General features: G+C 35.0%; 1 protein-coding gene across 1 annotated transcript in view; it reads left to right on the top strand.

Annotated features, from left to right (window-relative positions):
* The window catches only part of HSPA4L (heat shock protein family A (Hsp70) member 4 like), a 55,739-nt gene extending 34,109 nt beyond the window's left edge, over window positions 1–21,630 (top strand). The window contains exons 15-20 of the mRNA XM_027103678.1: window positions 1,917–2,054; window positions 5,774–5,899; window positions 6,196–6,303; window positions 8,686–8,805; window positions 13,204–13,365; window positions 16,364–21,630. Of these exons, the coding sequence (XP_026959479.1) occupies window positions 1,917–2,054; window positions 5,774–5,899; window positions 6,196–6,303; window positions 8,686–8,805; window positions 13,204–13,365; window positions 16,364–16,555 (846 nt within the window). The 3' untranslated portion in view covers window positions 16,556–21,630. The remainder of the gene's footprint in view (window positions 1–1,916; window positions 2,055–5,773; window positions 5,900–6,195; window positions 6,304–8,685; window positions 8,806–13,203; window positions 13,366–16,363) is intronic.
* Window positions 21,631–22,281: the final 651 nt, after the last annotated feature.

The raw sequence follows: 22,281 nt of genomic DNA on the forward strand, positions 1-22,281 counted from the left end.
GTTTGTTATACTATTACTGTGGTTGTGTCTTTTTGAGATTGATATTTTGAGTTAATACATTTGCTGTGTAATGCATGCTTTTAATACACCTGGTGTTTTAAATTTCGTATTATGAAAGTATATAACCAGAATAAATACACTTCAGTGACTCACTATAGAAGATTTTTAAAAGAATGAACTCTAATATGAGTAAAATTATTTTTTTGGCGGGGAAAAAAGATGTTTTTCATAACTTTTTTTTCCTCACTAAAAATCATGTTATCTCAGAAAATAGAAACCAGAATAGAACAAATGAAGAAAACTTAAATTAGCAATAATGCTGCATCTGAATATTAACCACTCTAAGCATTTTGCTGGATGTCATAAAGCTGTTTTTTTGTGCAAAATAATATTTTGGAAGTAAAATTTTAAAGGATAAATGACTCTCTTATTAAGAGTCATTATTTTATTAAGAAAATGATTGCTAATAGAAGAGAAGGGAGAAACACCCTGCCCCAGTCACCCCGATGAATGTGGCTACAGCTCTAAACTATCATCTTTGACAGATTTTTCTAACCTGAGCAGAATTTAATCTGTGATGGTTAGCTGTATAGATTTTTTCCAAAAGCTATAAAGATTCAGTTATAAATCCTAGTTGCTCAAGTAATATAAAACCTGAAACTAATTTTTCTAATTTTTAAATTTTATTCAATATGTTTGCCTTTAATTATTCAACAGCTCTATTGAGATATAATTTACATACCATGCAATTCTCCCATTTAAAAGTACAATTCAAAGGTTTTTAATATACTCACAGAGTTATGCAATCATTATCACAATTTTACGTTTTCATCACTCCAAAAAGAAGCCCTGTACCCATTAGCAGTAACTCTTTATTTTCCTCCCAACCCTCCCCTTGCCAGCTCTAGGCACCCACTAATCTTTTTGTCTCATTGACTTGCCTGTTCTGGACATTTCATATAAAAACAGTCATACAATATGTAGTCCTTTAATGACTGGCTTCTTTCACTAAGCGTGTTTTCAGGGTTCATCCAGGTTGTAGGATATATCAGTACTTCATTCCCTTTTATGGCTGAGTAATGTATCATACGGATGCATACCACATGTATTCATTCATCAGCTGATGGACACTTAGATTGTTTCTACTTTTTGACTATTACGAATAATGCTATTATGAACATATACAGGTTTTGTGTGGATGGATATTTTCATTTTTCTTGGGCGTGTACCTAGGAATGGAATTGCTGGGTCATATGGTATCTGTGTGTTTAACAATTTGAGGAACTGCCCAACTGTTTTCCAAAATGGCTGCAATATTTTACTATGTTGTCAAAAATGTATGAGGGTTTCCATTTCTCTATATCCTCACCAACTCTTCCTCTTTTTTTTTTTTTATTATAGTCATCCTAGTGGGTATGAAATGGCACCTCATTGTGGTTTTTATTTTATTTATTTTTGGCTGGGTTGGGTCTTCGTTGCGGTGCGCGGGCTTCTCATTGTGGTGGCTTCTCTTGTTGCAGAGCACGGGCTCTAGGCATGCGGGCTTCAGTAGTTGTGGCATGCGGGCTCTAGAGTGCAGGCTCAGTAGTTGTGGCGCACGGGCTTAGTTGCTCCACTGCATGTGGGATCTTCTCGGACCGGGGCTCGAACCCATGTGCCCTGCATTGGCAGGTGGATTCTTAACCACTGTGCCACCAGGGAAGCCCTCATTGTGGTTTTAATTTGCATTTCCAGCACAATATTTAGTGTATACAGGGTGTAAAATACTATCAATATTAAAATAATGTTTTTAATTAAAGTATAGTAGATGATAATAGTTTTGTTTGATTTTACTTTGTTTCATCAGAAATCAGTCTCTTAAATATATTTTTAAGCTAGTTTTAGAAATTTATACTTTTCTTGCATTTCTTTTGCAGTCTGTACCCTCAGATAAACAAGAGCGATTAAACCAGACCATTAAAAAAGGAAGAATCAAGAGTATTGATCTACCTATCCAGAGTAGCCTGTGTAGGCAATTGGGCCAAGATCTTCTCAACATCTACATTGAAAATGAGGTATATAAATCAGAATTGATGTTGAAATAGGTGGTAGCGTGTTCTGAAATTTTTGTAGAAGTAAATGATTATCCGTCACATTTGTGGAACTAGGCTATAACTCATAGGGAATTATTAAATAGATTATTGAACTATTTTATTTTGGACAAAATGCTGAGCTGTATTTGTGTCATGTACAGTGTAACTTTCACCTTAGTTACATGAAAAACATGGATTGTCTCCACTATAGAGAAAGGCCTTTCCAATACTAGTAATTCTTACCCCCTTTTATTATGTCTTAACAGTAGCACACCCAGCAGACATTGTATAGGAAAGTATTACCAGCTCCCCTCTTCTAATGTGTTGTCCTTAAAGATTAACGTTCAATTCAGAATGTTTTCTGACTTCCATTTAATACTTTTTAGAATCTGTTGTCATTCTTGAAATTTTCTTTACGTATTTACATGCTTCATTTTACAGTCTCTTGAGGAAAAGAGTTTGGTTTCTTTACCAATAGTTGTGTGTAAAAAGTAATTTTTTTATATTAAAATTTACACTTAAGTGGTAGTTACTAATTTCTACAGGCTTGACTGGCATTAAAGAAGGTCAGTTTTCTTTGAAGTGCCACATATTCTCCACTTGCTGCATGTTATTCTGGGAATTTCCTAAAGAGATTTTTGACTTTATAATGCTGCTCTTTCTAGTACCTAAGTATATCACCTATTCATTAGTTATTAAAGGCTACACTTTATGTGAAGCATTTCTATCTCTAGAAATAATTCTGAGATAATCCTGAATAATTCTGAATTTGTATGATTTGAGACTAATTTTCTCAAAGGAATGAATTGTGGGGAAGTGCAGCTAATGATAAATTTTGTGTATAAGATTTTTTCTTAAATTTTTAAATGGCTCACTATTTTTTAAATTTTAAAATAAAATTATTTTATTTATTTATTTTTGGCTGTGTTGGGTCTTTGTTGCTGTGGTGAGCGGGGGCTACTCTTCATTGCAGTGCGCGGGCTTCTCAAAGCGGTGGCTTCTCGTTGTGGAGCATGGGCTCTAGGTGCACGGGCTTCACTAGTTGCAGCATGCGGGCTCAGTAGTTGTGGCTCGCAGGCTCTGGAGCACAGGCTCAGTAGTTGTGGCGTACGGGCTTAGTTGCTCTGGGGCATGTGAGATCTTCCCAGAACAGGGATTGAACCTGTGTCCCCGGCATTGGCAGGTGGATTCTTAACCACTGTGCCACCAGGGAAGTCCATGTCTCACTATTTTTTTTTCAAATTGGAATATAGTTACTTTACAATGTTGTGTTAGTTTCTGCTGTACAGCAAAGTGAATCAGTTATACCTATACATATATCCACTCTTTCTTAGATTTCCTGTCTCACTATTTTAAATTCACAAATATCAGTGCATTGTAGTATTACGTTTAAAATACTATGTTTTTGTTAAAGTACAAATTTTGTTTTTTATTAGTCTTCAGATTCTTTCTTTGCTTTTGATTTGACAGTAATGATTTTTGCTAACATCTTTAAATACTTTGATATCTTATTTAATCCTCAAACCTACGAAGTGTAAGTACTGTTAGAGATCTACATTTAATAGATGAGGAAACAGGCAGAGGTAGACTGAATCACCGAAGTTCAAAGAGTAACCTTTTGTTTTGGAGCCAGGTAGTTTGTCTCCAAAGCTCAAGATCACAGCCACTGTACTGTGTCACTTACCAAAACCAACATTTATTCAGTACCAGTTATGTGTCAGGCACTGTACTAAATATTTTATGTGAATTACGTCAATCTTATTAACAGCCATACGAGACAGATAGAAGTTAGCGCTCTAGAATAAGAAAACTGAGGCTTAGGTTAGGTGACTTCGCTGCAATTTCAAAGGTAGTAAGTGGGAAAGCTGGGATTTGAACACCAATATGTACAATGACATAGTCTATGGGGTTTTTTTTTGCTTTTTTTGGTTTTTTTTGCGGTACGCGGGCCTCACACTGTTGTGGCCTCTCCCGTTGCGGAGCACAGGCTCCGGAGGCGCAGGCTTCGCGGCATGTGGGATCTTCCTGGACCGGGGCACGAACCCGTGTACCCTGCTTCGGCAGGTGGACGCTCAATCACTGCGCCACCAGGGAAGCCCTATGGTTTTTTTTAAAAAAAGCTTTTATTGAGGTATAATTCACATACCATACAATTCACTAATTTAAAGTGTACAGTTCAGTGGCTTTTGGTATTATTAATTTTTTAAATTGTAAAATATATATAACGTGAAATTTGCCATTTTGACCATTTTAAGCGTACAATTCAGTGACATTAATTATATTCACAGTTATATAACCATTGCCACTATCTTTTTTAAAGATTTATTTATTATTCATTTATTTATTTTTGGCTGCATTGAGTCTTAGTTGCGGCACACAGGATCTTAGTTGAGGCATGCAGGATCTTTCGTTGCAGCGCATGGGCTTCTTTCTCGTTGTGGTGTGTGGGTTTTCTCTTCTCTAGTTGTGGTGCATGGGCTCTGTAGTTTGCGGCACGCAGGCTGTAGGTGAGGCACGTGAGCTCAATAGCGGTGGCACATGGGATCTTAGTTCCCTGACCAGGGATCGAACCCGTGTCCCCTGCATTCTAAGGCAGATTCTTTACCACTGGACCACCAGGGGAGTCCCACCATTGCCACTATCTTTTCCAAAACCTTTTCATCACCCCAAACCGAAACTGTAACCATTAAGTAATAACTCTCATTCCTCCCTTCCCCCAATCCCCAGTAAACCAATCTATCGATACTTTGTCTCTATGCATTTGGTAGATAACTCATATAAATGTAATCATAGAATATTTGTCTTTTTGTGTCTGGCTTATTTCACTTAGCATAATGTTTTCAAGGTTTATCCACTTTGTAACATGTATCAGAACTTTATTTCTTTTTATAGTAGAGTAATATTCCATTTTGTATATATACATTTTACTTATCCATTCATCTGTTACAGATCAAGTGAGTTATTTCCACCTTTTGGCTATTGTGAATAATGCTGCAGTGAACATTGGCATACGAATAATTGTTTGAGTTCCTGCTTTCAATTTTTTGGTTATATACCTAGGAGTGAAATTGCTGGGTCATAGTGTCATTCTTTTTTTTTTTTTTTAGAATTTATTTATTTATTATTTATTTTTGGCTGTGTTGGGTCTTTGTTGCTGCACGCAGGCCTTCTCCAGTTGCGGTGAGTGGGGAACCACTCCTTGCCACGGTGCGGGGGCCCCTCACTGCAGTGTCTTCTCCTGCTGCGAAGCACGGGCTCCAGGTGCACGGGCTTCAGCAGTTGTGGCACATGGACTCAGTAGTTGTGGCTTGGGGGCTCTAGAGCACAGGCCCAGTAGTTGTGGCACACAGGCCCAGCTGCTCCACGGCATGTGGGATCTTCCCAGACCAGGGCTTGAACCCGTGTCCCCTGCATTGGCAGGCAGACTTGCAACCACTATGCCACCAGGGAAGCCCCATATTGTAATTCTTTGTTTAGCTTCTTTAGGAGCCACCATACTGTTTTTTCCTAAGCTGCAGTATTTTACATTCCCAACAGCAATGTACAAGGGTTTCAAATTCTCCAAATCATCACCAACACTTATTATGTTCCATTTCTTCAATTATAGTCATCCTAGGAGGTGTGAAGTAGTATTTCATTGCAGTTTTGGTTTGTATTTCCCTAGTGTTTTCATGGCAGCTAATCTGAAACTTTTTGAATAGGGGAAGATGATAATGCAGGACAAATTAGAGAAAGAAAGAAATGATGCGAAGAATGCTGTTGAAGAATATGTATATGATTTTAGGGACAAGCTTGGCACTGTCTATGAAAAATTCATCACTCTAGAAGTAAGTCTAAATTTTGTAGTTTTTTATGAGAACTATTTAAATGTTTGCTTGAGAATGCTAATACGAATTATGTAAATAAATGTACCAAATGTGTTATTGTTGTCAATCTTTTTGAGCACATTTAGGAATGGTTCTTAGTTATTTTTCCAAATTACAGAAGGCTGGTGAGAAAGATGTTTATAAATAAAAAGTCAGAAAAAAATAATTTTTTACACTTGAAAAACATTTTGTGCTTCCTTGATGACTTTTATTTCTAAGGAGAGCATTTTCAATCAGTATCTCTTAAATGTAACTAGGACTTGAGAAAACTGTCTGCAATATTGGAAGACACAGAAAATTGGCTTTATGAAGAAGGAGAGGACCAAGCTAAACAGATTTATGTGGATAAGCTTCAAGAACTAAAGGTAAACTTTTTAAAGTCCATGTTAGTGTTGAACAGAACATTAAGTTGTCCTAAAAATTATGGTGTAAGAGCACAGTGTATGTGTTTAATAAATATATAAGAAATTACTAAGGCAGGTATGTGTAAGAGGAAGTGTTCTCTGAATTTGAGGTGAGTAATGCTACATGATAACTGAAATTAAATAATGTATAATCATATTTGTCTATCATGATACTCAGATATAAAAATTTAGCAGATGACCAGAGTGTTAATATTACTTTCATACAAGCCATATGTTTCTGAGATGTCATTAATAAGTGATTTGTCAGCCTGACCCCTTATCCATTAAAGGAGTTACCCTTGCTCTGCTTCTTTCCCCCTTGACTGCTCTGAGTTTGAGGAGTAATACACTGCCCTTTCGTATTTTCACATTATAACTAATGTGAAATTAGTGGGACACCAGGCCAGCAAAGAACTTCAGAAATAGTACCCCTGCTCTTCAGTGTCCTTTTACAAAGAAATAAGGAGATGTGTCCACCAGCTGCCCTTCTTCTACTAGGTCAGTGGTCTGACTTTAAGAAAAGACCACTATTACTCTTTTCCTCCTGCTTGCTACCCAGCGCTCCCCCCACGCAGAAAAAAAAATGCTTTAAAAGATTAGAAGTTCAGATTGGAAGGATGACAGGAAATTTTCCTTCTTAGTGTGAATCATAGCAGTCCTTTAATGTGCACATGAATTACCAGGGGTCCTTACTGAAAAGCAAATTATGGTTCAGTATATCCGAGTTGGGCCCATGATTCTGCACTCTTTTTTTTTTTTTTTTTTTGCGGTACACGGGCCTCACACTGTTGTGGCCTCTCTCCGGACGCGCAGGCTCAGCGGCCATGGCTCACGGGCCCAGCCGCTCCGCGGCATGTGGGATCTTCCCGGACCAGGGCACAAACCCGTGTCCTCTGCATCGGCAGGCGGACTCTCAACCACTGCGCCACCAGGGAAGCCCGATTCTGCACTTTTTAATAAGCTTCTGGGAGATTCTGATGCTGCTGGTCCCTGAACCATTCTTTGAGTAGCAAGTGAATACACAGATGCTAGGTGATGACATTAATAAGGACTTCTAGCGTATGGGAAAAGGAAGCCCTTTAGGGATTGGCGGGGGTGGTGTGTGCAAAAGAAGTTACTTAACTTAAAAGCAAAAGAAGTTAATACCTTGCAAAAATTACCTTCATGCCAATAAATTACGTTCAAAGGGAATAATTAAAAAGCAACTTGAAAACCTAAGCTTATGAACGCAAAACTAGCTTTACTGTATTTTATCTTGGTGGTTTTTACTCCCCATCTCCCTAAAATATATATACTTGGGGCTGGAGGCGCAAACCAGGCAGCTGAGGCTAATAGAAATAACTGAAAAGCCCAGCAGCTCCCAGAATGGATTATTTCACTTCAAATATATAAGTAACCATAGAAATGAATGTTATAGATGTTTTCATAGGCTTTACTGTTTTTTTTTTGAGATGGCTTTTAGGAATTAAAATGCTTTCAAAAACATTAACAATAAAAAGTATGATGTGTAAAGAGACTAAATGCAATATGGTATCCTGGAACAGAAAAGGATGAAATCCACATAATCTGGAGTTCAGTTAATAGTAATACACCAGTGTTGGTTTCTTATTTTTGACAAATGTACCACGAGGAATAAGATGTTAACATTAGAGAAAAGGTGCTTGGCTCTTATTGTTTCCTTTGTAACTTTTCTGAAAACCTAAAATTGCTCTAAAATAAGCTGATTTTTATTTAAATATGTAAAGGATTTGAAAGAAAATATTTGTCTTTCTAATGCATTCCCCTCAAAGTTATAGGAGGCTGTTTTAAAATTTAGAAACTCCCTCCTACCAGGCACCTGGGGCAAGGGGCTGAATGGGTTTTTTTGTTTTTAAGCACTGTACTTAAAATACACATCTTAATCTAATGAATAAATATAACAAATAATATTCAATAGGTATTAAATATCAGGAAATCCCAGTAATCATGTTGCTTTTAGAGAGTTATATGCATTATAAATATTTGAAACCAAGTTTCAAATACGTGAGTCCTGCACACAGTATATAGTCCTTATGGTTTTCTTAATGGTTTTATAGACTTTTAACATGTAACTTTAAAGTAATTAAAGTTTTTCTTTGGATTTGAGAGGAATCAAGAGGTAATCTTAATGAATGAGAGAAGATAGGCATTCCTGTGTAGGATTCAGTAAGCAAATAACAACTGGAACTCATCTCCACGTAGGAAAACAAGAGGGGACATATTTTAATCTGACCAGCTTTCTTTCCTATTCATCATTCTGTAAGGGCCCAATAGAAGTTGTTTTCTGTTAATAACTTTTTCTTTTTAAAAAACTTGTGTTAACAGAAATATGGCCAGCCAATTCAAATGAGGTACGTGGAACATGAAGAGAGACCAAAAGCTTTAAACGACTTGGGAAAAAAGATCCAACTTGTCATGAAAGTTATAGAAGCATACAGAAACAAGGTATTGAATTCATAAAGTAAACTGGTGTGTATTACGCAGAGAGGGTGGGGTAAATCTGAAAATTCTCAACTACAAAGCTATAGCAGTTGTTGCTACCAAATTCCAGAGACATTGTGCACCAAACTTAAACTTTTTTTTCTTTATTGTAAAATTATCAGTAAAGGATACTGATAATTTCAAATACAGTGCAGATATGTGGCTTTAATCTTTTAAAATTCCCTAAAACTATATTATAAATTTAATCCAGTGATCAAATTCATTGTTCCCTTCTTAGGTGTTTCATTAGAGTGCAGAAGGTTGTTTTGGACCTTTTTTAATTTACAGGCCTCTTTGAAACTGGACTCTGCTAGCATTCATTTTGTCCCTTGGCCTCTTTTTCTTTTGGTTGCACTTTGTCTTCCGGTCTTTCAGTCATCTGTAACTCCCGTATCATTTATTGTTTTATATATGTGCCCAAATCTATCTTACTACCCTTAACCTTTCCACTGTTTTTCAGCCTGAAATATTTAGTTGTATAGATAATATCTCCATTTGGATGTAACAGTAAGATTTGACAAAATTAAGCTGATGATTTTTGCCCTCTAAATCAGAGGTTAGTAGGCTTTTTCTTTAAATGAACAAATAATAAATATTTTAGGCTCTGTAGGCCTACCATCTCTATACAACTACCCAACTTTGCCATTGTAGCGCAAGAGCAAGCACACAATGTGTAAATGAATGGGCATTGCTGTGTTCCAGAATAACTTTATTTAAAAATTCAGCAAGTTGGATTTGGCCTGCAGGACAAGTTTGCTGACTCCTGTTTTAAACAGATATCCACTATAATTCCCCCAGGTTTTACCACTGATGTTAAAATTGCATCAGTGGGCTGCAGAGGCCAGCACCAGAAAGATTTAGGCAGGGTATTATCATAGCTTACATTTATCAAGCACTTACTAAATTTTAGGCACTTTGCATGAATTATCTCACTTTATTCTCACAAGAATGTATTATGTAAGAGAATTGCAGTGCTTAAGCAAACTTGTCAAGGATTACACAGGTAGGTTAAGAGAAGCAGTCAGGATAAAACCTAAGCCATCTGAAACATGCAGACCCTTAACAACTATACTGCTTTTCACTACACAATGTGGAGGGTGATTACTTATTTTAGAAATAAAGATTTGTAAATTCTGTAAAATAAAGAGTGCAATCCAGCCTGCCTAAAAGAATAATCCAGGTACTGATTGTGAATGTGCCTGCCAATATCAGTGTCCATATAAGTACAAATAGAATGTAAGGATAATGGAAAAGTAAGAAGGAACAAGCAGACAAATAAAAACACCAAGAGTATTTTGCATCTGGTATTGGAAGATCTGTATACAACTACTGTAACCTAGTGTTCGCCAGGCTGTAGCAGTCTTCTTGAGGATGCAGGTTTAAAATATTATTCAAAGCAAGGCAAGATTTCACTTATGCTCAAGAATTTTGAGTTACTACGTTCCAGGCTCTCTTCAAGGTGCTGGAACTACAGCATCAAACAAAACACTGAACTTGTTTCTAATATGCTTCAGTGGGAAGAGATAGACAATAAATGAGTTACTATTAAGTAGTCAGATGGTGATAAGGGCTATGGGAAAAGTAAGGGACTGCCATAGGTGGAGGAGATTTGTCAGAAATATAGACTAATAAGATGACATCATTGTGAGGGGAGAATTAAAGGACGTGAGGGTTCAAGACGTATGATAACTATAAAAAGAATGTCCTTAACAAAGGGGGAATAGCAGTTGCAAAGGGGAGAATGTGTTGGAGTAACAGTAAGGAAGCCAGTGTGGCTCAGAACATTGGGGGATGGGATTATCAGCTGCCAGATCATGAAGGGCCTAGTGGGCCATTATAAAAGTTTGGATTTTACACTAAGATAGGAATCCACTGGAGGCTTTTGAGCATAGAATTTTAAATTTTGACTTTTCTTTTAAAGGCTACGGAAGCAGAGAGACTAGTTAAAACATTAGAATAACACAAGCAAGCAGTGACGGAGCCCTGAACCCGGAGAGTGGAGGGGGAAGAAGTGGTTGGATTTCTGCTGCATATATTTTGAAGGCAGAGCCAATAAGATTCACTGATAGATTTTATGTAAATATAACAGAAAGAGGAGTCAAATGACTCCAAGGATTTTTGGCCTGCAAGGGTGAAGTTGCCATTTACTGAGACGGGGAGAACTTGGAAGAGTAGGTGGGGAGGTAATCATGAGTTTGAAACATAGGTAAGTCGTTTCAAACATTACAAATAAGAATTCAAGTTGGAAGTTGGCTATAGAGTAGGGAGTTCAGGGAAGAGGTTCAGGCTAGAGATTTTTTTAAAAGCATGCAGGGGGCTTCCCTGGTGGCGCAGTGGTTGAGAGTCCGCCTGCCGATGCAGGGGACACGGGTTCGTGCCCCGGTCCAGGAAGATCCCACATGCCGCGGAGCGGCTGGGCCCGTGAGCCTGCGCTGAGCCTGCGCGTCCGGAGCCTGTGCTCCGCAACGAGAGAGGCCACAACAGTGAGAGGCCTGCGTACCGCAAAAAATAAAAAAAATAAAATAAAAAATAAATTAAAAAAGCATGCAGATAGAGGGATGAATGGGGAGGAGATCCTCTTTCTATATGTTGCATTGTCATTTCTTTCTGGTTTTGAGACTGCCAGTCTAAATCATCACATCTTAGATCGCTGCCTACATGTGACAGCTGCAGTTGTCTCTTTCAGACAAAATTTTATTATGTATTGGGTTGGCCAAAAGGTTCATTCGGTTTTTTTGTAAGATGGCTCTACTAGCACTTAGTTGTCTTAAACTTCATTCAAAACAATTTTATTAGATTGTATTTTGACAGCTGTCATATCAGCATGCATTTTAAAAACAACATCAAAATTGGTGGATTTTTGTGTAGCCATTTTAATAATGAAGATGGAAGAAAAAAGCAACATTTTTGGCATATTATGCTTTATTATTTCAAGCAAAGTAAAAATGCTACTGAAAAACAAGATTTGTGCAGTGTATGGAGAAGGTGCTGTGACCGAACAGACGTGTCAAAAGTGGTTTGTGAAGTTTAATGGTGGACATTTCTCGCTGGATGATGCTCCACAATCAGGTAGACCAGTTAAAGTTGATAACGATCAAATCGAGACATTGAGAACAATCAATGTTATACCACGCGGGATATAGCCGACATACTCAAAATATACAAATCAAGTGTTGAAAATCATTTGCACCAGCTTGGTTATGTTAATCACTTTGATGTTTGGGTTCCACATAGGTTAAGCGAGAAAAACCTTGATCATATTTCCAAACGTGATTCTCTACTTAAATGTAATGAAAACGTTTCGTTTTTAAAACAAATTGTGAGGGGCAAAGAAAAGTGGATACTGTACAATAATTTGGAACGGAAGAGATCATGGGGCAAGCGAAATGAACCACCACCACCACCACGAAAGGCCGGGCTTCATCCAAAGAAAGTGATGTTGCATATATGGTGGGATTGGGAGGGAGTCCTCTATTATGAGCTCCTTCTGGAAAACGAAAAGATTAATTCCAACAAGTACTGCCCCCAGTTAGACCAACTGAAAGCAGCACTTGATGGAAAGCGTCCGGAATTAGTCTACAGAAAACGCATAATCTTCCATCAGGATAACCACGTGTTTCTTTGATGACCAGGCAAAAATTGTTACAGCTTGGCTGGGAGGTTCTAATTGATCTGCCATATTCACCAGATATTGCACCTTCGGATTTCCACTTATTTTGGTCTTTACGAAATTCTCTTAATGGAAAAAATTTCAGTTCCCTGGAAGACTGTAAAAGGCCTGGAACGGTTCTTTGCTCATAAAGAAAAAGTTTTGGGAAGATGGAATTATGACGTTGCCTGAAAAATGGCAGAAGGTAGTGGAACAAAAGGGTGAATGCGTTGTTCAGTGAAGTTCTTGGTGAACATGGAAAATGTGTCTTTTATTTTTACTTAAAAACCAAAGGCACTTTTTGGCCAACCCAGTAATTCTTGTCAACAACTTAAACATATTCTGTTGTACAGTCAGAATTTTCTGTCTAGCTTGCTATGTGCCTGCTTAACTTATTTTTCTTTACTCCCTGACAAATTTAAGTCCATGCAGCTTCTTTCTTGGCTAAATACTACTTTTTCCTCTAATACTCTTCACCATTCTTTTCCAAACCTGACTTCTTCAGAAGGCCTTTCCTTTTAAAACCCCATACTGATTTTTCTTTCTCCCAGTTTCTTCAGTTCTGTGTAGTCTGTAAATGGCTTCTTCACATGCGTATGTGTGAGGTATACACTCAATAAGAGTCTTAACTCTTTTAAGCAGAAATTATCAATAAATTGGTGCTTATTGAAAAACCTGTTACATTAAGTAAAGTTTTTTTTTTTTCCTAATAGGATGAAAGATACGATCATTTGGATCCTGCTGAAATGGAAAAAGTTGAAAAATATATCAGTGAAGCCATGAGTTGGCTGAACAGTAAGATGAATGCACAGAACAAACTAAGTCTCACTCAAGATCCTGTGGTCAAAGTTTCAGAAATAGTCGCAAAGTCAAAGGTAAGAAACTATAAACTTCGCTTTTTCATGGGTTCAGTCACTAAACATTGTTAGTAGGAGCCATACTTTGAGAAATAATCAGCTTGGCAGAAGAATATAGAAAAACAGGAATTTGAGGCTAATCTTTAATTTGGGAGAAAAAAAACATTCTAGGTGGGACATCTCTGTTCCTTGATTTAATTAGTCATATACACAAAGCTGGTTTTTAGATTTTAAGTGTAATACAGAATGAAGTAAAGCAATGTGACAACTCCAAATATGTCCGATTTTTCTAGGCTGTATAATACTTCTGAGCCTCCACTGTAAAACTGCAATATATGTTTGTCTTTGACGTAGTTTGAAACGTGTAAAATTCCATGGTAAAATCTTACTTATGAGATAAACTTTCCAGTTTAAAAAACATTACTACTGAAAATATCAAAGGTTATAGAAAACACTATGAAAAACACGGGGACAAACATGATAATAAAGATCAGCATCTAAGTAGAAAAATGAGTAAAGACATTGGTAAAACATCTGACAAAGAAAGAAATACATATCCAATAAACATGAAAGGTGTTCATCTTCATTACTAATCTAAGAAATGCGAATCTCTTCTCTCTGATTTGGTTGTGTGTTTACATTCACAATCTTTGCCATAATTGCCAAGGGTGTGAAGAAATGGATGCTCTTCCTGAGCAACTTGGTTAAATTTGTTACCGTTTTTCTGGGACATCATTTCAGAATATGTATAGAAATTTAAAATGAGTTTACCCTTTAATGCAGAAATCACAATTCTAGGAATTCACCTTAATTTGACTGTTGCATAAGTATATGCAGATAAATACCCTTGCTTATGATAGCAAAAAACTGGCAACAACCTAAATACCTATCAGTAAGAAACTAGATAAATAAATTGATGCATATTTCAATATTAAAACACATTTCAACAATTAAATATAGTATTTAAGATATCAGAGGTAAATCTATTTAGATATATAGATTTATACAACATATTCAGTGAAAAAGGAAAGATAACTTTATTTAGATTCTGTAATCTCACTGTATCAATTAGCATGTTCATAGATTTGTATGTTTGGAGATGTGTGTGTGCATGGACATACATCTAGGATGTTCACCAAAAGGTTAGTTATGTTAATCTATAGGAGATGGAATTTCAGGTGATTCTTTTTAATCTAGTTCAGTATGTCTGTAGGTATTTGATTCATTTTTAAAACAAAAACAGGTTTTAGGGTGTTTTTAATTGGAGTGTATTTGATTTACAAGATTAGTTTCAAGTGTACACACAGTGATTAATGTTTTATAGATTATACTTCAAAGTTATTATAAAATATTGGCTGTATTCCCTATGTTGTACAATATATCCTTGTAGCTTATTTATTTTATACATATTAGTTTGTACCTCTTAATCCTCTACCCGTATCTTTCCCCTCCCCAGTTCCCTCTCCCCACTGGTAACCTCTAGTTTGTTTATATCTGTGAATCTATTTCTTTTTTGTTATATTCACTCATTTGCTTTATTTTTAAAATTCCACATGTAAGTAATAACATACAGTATTTGTCTTTTTCTATAAGCATAATACCCTCCATGTTGTTGCAAGCGGCAAATTGTCATTCTTTTTTTATGGCTGAGTAGTAATATTCCATTGTATATACGTGCCACATCTTCTTTGTCCATTCATCTGTTGATGGACACTTAGGTTGCTTCTTATCTTGGCTATTGTAAATAATGCTGCTTAGGAACATTAGGGTGCATGTATCTTTTCAAATTAGTAGTTTCATTTTTTCTGGATATTTACCCAGAAGTAGAATTGCTGAATCATATGGTAATTCTATTTTTAGCTTTTTGAGGAACCCCCATACTGTTTTCTATAATGGCTGTACCAATTTGCATTTCCACCAGACGTGTACCTAAAGTTCCCTTTTCCCTATATCCTTGCCAAAATTTGTTATTTGTATTCTTTTTGATGATAGCCATTCTGACATGTGTGAGATATGTCATTGTGATTTTGATTTGCATTTTTCTGATTATTAGTGATGTTGAGCAACTTTTCCTGTACCAAAATGGGTATTTTTTAAAATCATAAAATAAGAGTATTTTCCTTTTGAGAAAGTTTGACAAAGAATCTATAGTAATTTACTCCTAATCAGATGAGGTGCAGAGTGTGATAAGAACAGTTTGCACTAAAACACTCTCCAAGGATGTTACTTTCTATGTTTCCGTCCCTATCCCAATATCTGTGACACTGGTCTTGAAAGAACTTAAAGTGTTTCAGTAGCTTTATCTGAAATGGTCTTTTATTTCTGTGTAGAAAAAGCAAGGATATGGAAAATATATCTCTTTTAAATTATTAAGTTGAATTTACTTTCATGGCTTATTTTTCCTTCAACAGAAAAGGCTACTGAGCTGTTTTCAGAAAGTAAATGAAGTCAGTGTGTATATTTATATAATTCCATTTATTAAAACTGTTTTTTGTAAATGTTGAGAAATTTTAATTTATGCAATAGGTATTACATGATGTAATTTTCATAACAGAGCTCTCGGCATAATTTAAAGGAATGAATTAAAATTTATTCCTGGGAATTCCCTGGCGGACCAGTGGTGAGGACTCCGCGCTCTCACTGCCAAGAGCCCAGGTTCAATCCCTGGTCGGGAAGCTAAGATGTCACATGCTGCACAGTGCAGCCAAAAAAATAAATAAAATAAAAACGATTCCTGCCAAAATACACTGTATTCAAATTATGAGGAAAAAATTTTAGGAACAGTAAATACAGAATATATTATTAAAGACTGAATAGTTTCTTATCACCCCTGACAAACACTAGCTGAGAAGGTAAATCGGTAGTTTAAGAATTAGTTGGTTATCTAGCTGAGCCAACAGCTATTCAGGAATGTGGAATTATGTGGAAATTTAGAAAGTTAATGTGGACTTTAGAATGTTAATGGTAACTTGTTACATAATATTTTTAATATAATCAATTTTCTTCATGTCTTTAGGAACTGGATCATTTCTGTAACCCCATCATTTATAAGCCCAAACCAAAAGTAGAGGTTGCTGAAGACAAGGCAAAAGCTAATAGTGAACACAACGGACCAGTGGATGGACAGAGTGGGACTGAAACTAAACCAGATACAACAAAAGACAGCACACAGCATACTAAATCTTCTGGAGAGATGGAAGTGGACTAAGTCTTAATTTCACCTTCACGTAATTCAAACAGTGCAAGTAACCACAGGGTCCATTCTTCTTTTACATCTGGTACACACAACAGACATTTAGTTGTTCTTAACCACTTTTTGTCATTTGTTTTTTGGAGTAGTTTTGAAAAGTGTTTTATATTGAGTGTACCTCTAGTTCATTTCCATTGCTGCTTAATGTGAAGATTTAGCTGAATATACATTAACAAGTCAGTTTAAGCTTTCCTAATATATTTTATGTCAAACATGCAAGATTGATAAGTAGCTGGCAACCTTATTTAAAGCTTCTACTTGGATAAACCTCAGCTCCTTTATTCAGGAAAGGATACTGTATTGTGCTACTGTTGCAGAAGCATAGATTTAATTGCATCATTATTTTGAAAAACAAATATTGAAACTGATGTGGTTTAAAGCCACCAAGTCACTGACCTTTTTCTAGTTATGGTATTGTTATAATTTAAATATTAAAACAGATAAGAGGTTCCTTGACAAATTAGTCCATCTCGTTGGTGTGCCATGAGAACTTCAAAACTTTGTTTTCATCATATAAATGAACTAAATCACACATTGAAAAGGAAAATGCACAATTTTATGTTAAGGTGACACCAGCAGTTAGCTTCTTTTCATTAGTCATGTGGATTGATGTTTCTTAGAGTAATTCAGTGTCTTTAGCACTTGAAACTTCTGATCTACTTGTCCTGAAGACCAGTTGCTGCTAAAGTGATGCTGGCCCAAAAATGATGAAGCATTTTTGATGAAAATACCTTCATGTTAAGGGGGAAATGCTGTTGACCTACTCAGACATGCATCTGTGATGTTGATAACCTTGTTTTAGTTTTAATAGTTGTTTTGGTCTTCTTAGTTGATTTTGTTAATATGTTAACAGAGGGCAGGGAGAAACGGCACAATGTGTATTGCATTGTATACATTTATCACTGATTTACTTAATGTTAACATATAAACACTAAATAAGCAGTAATACTTGAAAAGAAGCACTTATACCATAGGTCTTAGGAAATACTGCTTGTAATAAACTTAACTGTGTTACACATCAACAGGCAAAATATAGAATGTTACATAGTGTAATATGATATGATGTGATTAAATTATAGTTCCTGCTGTTACAATACCTGTTCAGACCTTGGCTCCAGTTTTGGTGCTTCATATATAAATTATATGTGTTGAAGGGCTGTGAAATTAAGATATTTTAAAGACTTAATCTGTGCTTCATCACCAGACTTGTTCACACTGTTCAGTTCTGTGCAGAAGCTTGATATGGGAGCAGAATGAAATGACTTTTCAACCTACAAGAAAAAGAAGCATAGACAATGCATGGGCACTTGTGTTCTTAATGCCAATCAACTAGATTGACATAGGTTAAAATTTTGAAAGGCTCAGTTTTCCCCAAAGCTACATCATCTTTATATTAAGGATTAAAAAAAAAATTAATACGGACTTTTCTTAAGTAATAAAAATTGAGAGTTTAATATCTTTAGGGATAGTCGTTACTTCTCACAACTAGTTCTCTAAGAGAGATTCTGTTTCTACAGTGTAGTCTGCACTGAAAGGAAAGTATGGAGCAGTGCATTTTGCAGGGATTTTTATTCATCATTTTTGAGGGAGATGTCCCTTTTTTGCATTAAAAAATCATATAGACCCAATATATTTTTTAATGTTTTCAAACTAATGAAGTAATTATATACATTAGTAATGATGAAATAATACATTTTTTTAAAAGCATGTTTGTTACTTTTCGTTTGTATGTTGAATATATAGGTTCACTTCAGTAAGAGCATAAAAGTTATGAAAGGGAATATATAACAGTACACATAGGGCATTCACAGCTTTTTAAGAAGAAAATCTCCACCCACTTTGTTAGGAGCTGTACCTCCAAAACTAATTGGGAATATATGGGAACAAAGCTTTCTGCATCTGAATTGTGTAGTACATCCTGACATTTTCCAGTTCCATAAGTCAGTTTATATAGTTCTGTGTTTTAGTCAGAATTATAACATTCCAATTCCTGCAGTTATGTAACACTTCATTTAATAAGTTAAATATATCCAAAGATAATATGTATACTTTTCCTACCCATTTATTCAACTTAAATGATTTTCAAAAGCCCTTAACCTTATAATTATTTATTGAATACAGTAATAAAAGAGAAAATGTTCTCAATATAGTTTTGGGTAGAAGGCATGGGTTCAGTTTAATTTTAATCTGTATGAAATATGCAGTGCTTAGATGAAAAATTAAAGATCTTTTTTCAAAATAAAAAGCCACTATTTTAGAAGTTATTTTTAAAAATACGTTGCAAAATAGGATGTATTCCTGTAGTAAACAAATAAGAACTAAGTATGTAGGAAATGATTAATAGGATTAATAGGAAATGATTAATTTAATGTATTAATCTAATACACTACGACTCTGGAAAAGTATAAATTATTTGGTTTTAGAATCAACTCCTGATAGCCAATCGCATGGTGATTTTAAAAACAGATTGCTAAATAATGTAACAAAAGAAAGTCTGTGATGTTTTAATTCCTTAGCAATATACAGAATACTTAAGTTTTAAAACAACTATCAATACAAACAGCACACCAAAGAATGAGGCTATTGGAATAACAGATAATCTCAATTTTAAAAAGGTAAAAATTAGACTTTAAGAAGAAATAAAGATTTCTTAGACTTTGGGGGGTCAATTTTTAGTATACTTATGATTATATTTCCTAGCTAGAAGTCTTTAAAGTGAATTTTGGGGATCAATTATCAATATAATAAAGTGATATGTTAAAACAGTTTATCCAAATTAGCACAGATGCAACTGTTTTGAAAGACTATATTTAAAGATAATAGACATTTGAATACAGTGATCAATTGACCCAAAACAGATTTAACCATCCCTCTGTTTTCATAAATTTGAATTGTAATACTAAGCCTACAAACATTCCCATTAGGATTTTGTTTTGTTTTTAATAGTTGGTATTTGGTAGTCCACAACAATTAAAGTCTTGGCATTAACTTTACATATCATAGATTTAGAAGTGATAGACAAATATAACTTCATCTTTCTCAACTTTTAGAATCTGACAACAAAAAAACTTCAGTTCTAAAGTAGATGTTATTTTGTGGTTAGACTTCAGAACTTCTAAGTGGAATTTGGTTTTGTGATAGTGGATTCTGTAAAACTTAATGAGAGGCATATCTAATTGTATTGATACCTCAGTATTTAAAATCTGATGGCATTGATTAAAGTCAGCCACTGATATCTTTTCAAATGACACAGGTGTCAGGATGCTTATAAAGTCTGATTCTAATGTTTTATTATCCTCTTAACTACAGTATGTTTTATAACTATCAGTCATTTACCAAACTAATCTTCTTAGTCAATTTCAGAAGAGACAGACTTTTTGATCAAAAAAGAGAAAACAGTTTTAAAACTACCTTTTTTTTTTGGTCAAGGTTAAGCCAAAGTATAATTTTAAGACAACTTCCAGGAAGCACATAATCTTTTCTTTTGATAAAAAGTAATAAGATTTAATGCAGATCAAGACCAGGTCTTTAACCAAAACAAAAGCTTTAGTTATTTTACTTTCACATCTCTAATACACAATAAACTAAAATTAATATTCTTCCATGTTTCTTAACCAGACAGCTCTGGGTTTATAATATAGCCAGATGTCTTAAGTTTTTTTCCCTTGTTAAATTCAAGGGTGATTGTTTCATACAATAACAGGGTACCTGGAATTTTTAGAATATTAACAAACTGCTTAGAAGAAAAACCCCTAAATGTCTATGGCAGTAGTCAGTACCTATAAGTGGTAATGGCTCTTTCACCTTCCAGATCTCTAGGGGTACCTCTAGCATATTGTTCGAGTAAGCATTAAAACAAAAGGCATGTCTGTTCAGATACATTATGAAATAACTTGGAGCTTTCAAGTCAAAGAAAGAAAACTAATAATTGAATCACGAACATTTGACTTAGTCTGTCAGGCAGGTCAAAATCCATATCAACAACAGCAACAAAAATAAATGGTAATGATCTTTGCTTTGGAATCTCTAATTTACTGTCATGTCCTAGGTCACATGATGAGTATTAGGGAAGTGTATTGATTACCCATCCTATAAAGAGATTAGTGAACTTCAACATGTTTTAGATAATTTAATTGCATTATAGTATATTACACTATAAGTGGAAATTATCTTAGTCTTTCCAGTTACCTTGTTTTATCTCTCAGTTCTGGACTCTTAAATAATCATTATATTTCTCTCAATTATATTTTGTTTTATTTTGGATTATTCTTTAAGCCTTTTATTTCATGGATTTAAAAAAATACTTTTACGATCACTTTGATGGCTAATTTTATTACCTGTCTTTTTACTTTAAAACCAAATCTTACTGTTAAGAATTTTTTGACTCTTACATTTATACTTGAAAAGCCATGTTATAAGTTTCCATATGTAATTTCTCTAAAATTTAATAAGGCTTAATAGATTTTTCATATTCTGGCCTTTGAATACTTTTAAGTAGTTCTAGACCAAAAGAGGTCAATTTTGTGAGTACTGTGTATTAAGTAACCAACGTCACCTCGTTTTTAATCCAGATATCAATGTAACAAGAAGGGTCAGAAATTCAAAACAGTTGTTAAAGATCAGACAACTTCAATTCTTTGCTGCTTTCTGATTACGTACATGTGTTGTGCATCCTTCTTGTTTTTTTTCAGAATTTCTTAAATTTTTTGCTTCCAAGACCTTGAGTTAACATGCTCTTGAAATCTTATGGACCCACCCAGAATGTAGATGTAAAAATGTAATTAGAAATGGAGAGCTAAGCAAAGGAAACATTAAAGTGTTGTGGTTTCTTCACCTGAAATAATACTTCTATGGCTTAGTGTCTTGGAAGGAGACTCACATTAAAAGTAAAAAATGTTATATTTGGCAGGATGAAGCCATTGTTGTTTAATATAGAAGCAAATTTTTAATGAAGTTACTGAATTGTTTAGTACTAAAATGGCATCCAAGTCATTTTTCCTTTCTCCAACCATTATTAAAATAATTTATACACATAGTGACTCCGACTCCAGTCATTAGTATAAAATACCTTCTGGCAGTTTAGTACCTACTAGCTTTTTTTTTTTTTTTTAAAGAAAACTACTGCATTTGATTTCTCAATTTCCCAGTTTGTTTTTAGCACAGATTGACCAGTGCAAAGCAGAAAATCATAATGAAGTGTGATGTGTCTATAAACTGCATATAACAGACCCTTAGTTTCAATAAGCAGACGAGAATGGTTTGTAATGTTAAGTCGGTAATGTTATTATATATGATGCTAATATATATGTGGCATACAATTTTGGTTCACATTTAAAATGTTTACATTTCACAGAATCAAAGTATATAAAACATTATATATATAAAATGGCATCTTCATACTAGTGAACAAATAGCAATTGATAAATGCATTTCAGTTTTGGATGGCAAGTGCACATTGTCAAGAAGTTATGTAATTATAAATATATTTATCTACTTACTCTTTGAACCATGAGTTTTACACACCTGAGGCTTAATGTTCACATACTGAACTTCACTGACTTGGTGGTTTGTGGACAGGTCATCAGAGTCATTTACATAAATTTGCTTGGCAGTGAGGGTTCTGAGTAAATTGACAAACTTTTTAAACCATCAAATGATATCGATTCTGAAAACTACAATAGTAG

Source organism: Aethalodelphis obliquidens, unplaced genomic scaffold (genome assembly GCF_003676395.1).
Source record: "Aethalodelphis obliquidens isolate GAN/ISIS:26980383/991018 unplaced genomic scaffold, ASM367639v1 scaffold6, whole genome shotgun sequence".
In the NCBI taxonomy this organism is placed as follows: domain Eukaryota; kingdom Metazoa; phylum Chordata; class Mammalia; order Artiodactyla; family Delphinidae; genus Aethalodelphis; species Aethalodelphis obliquidens.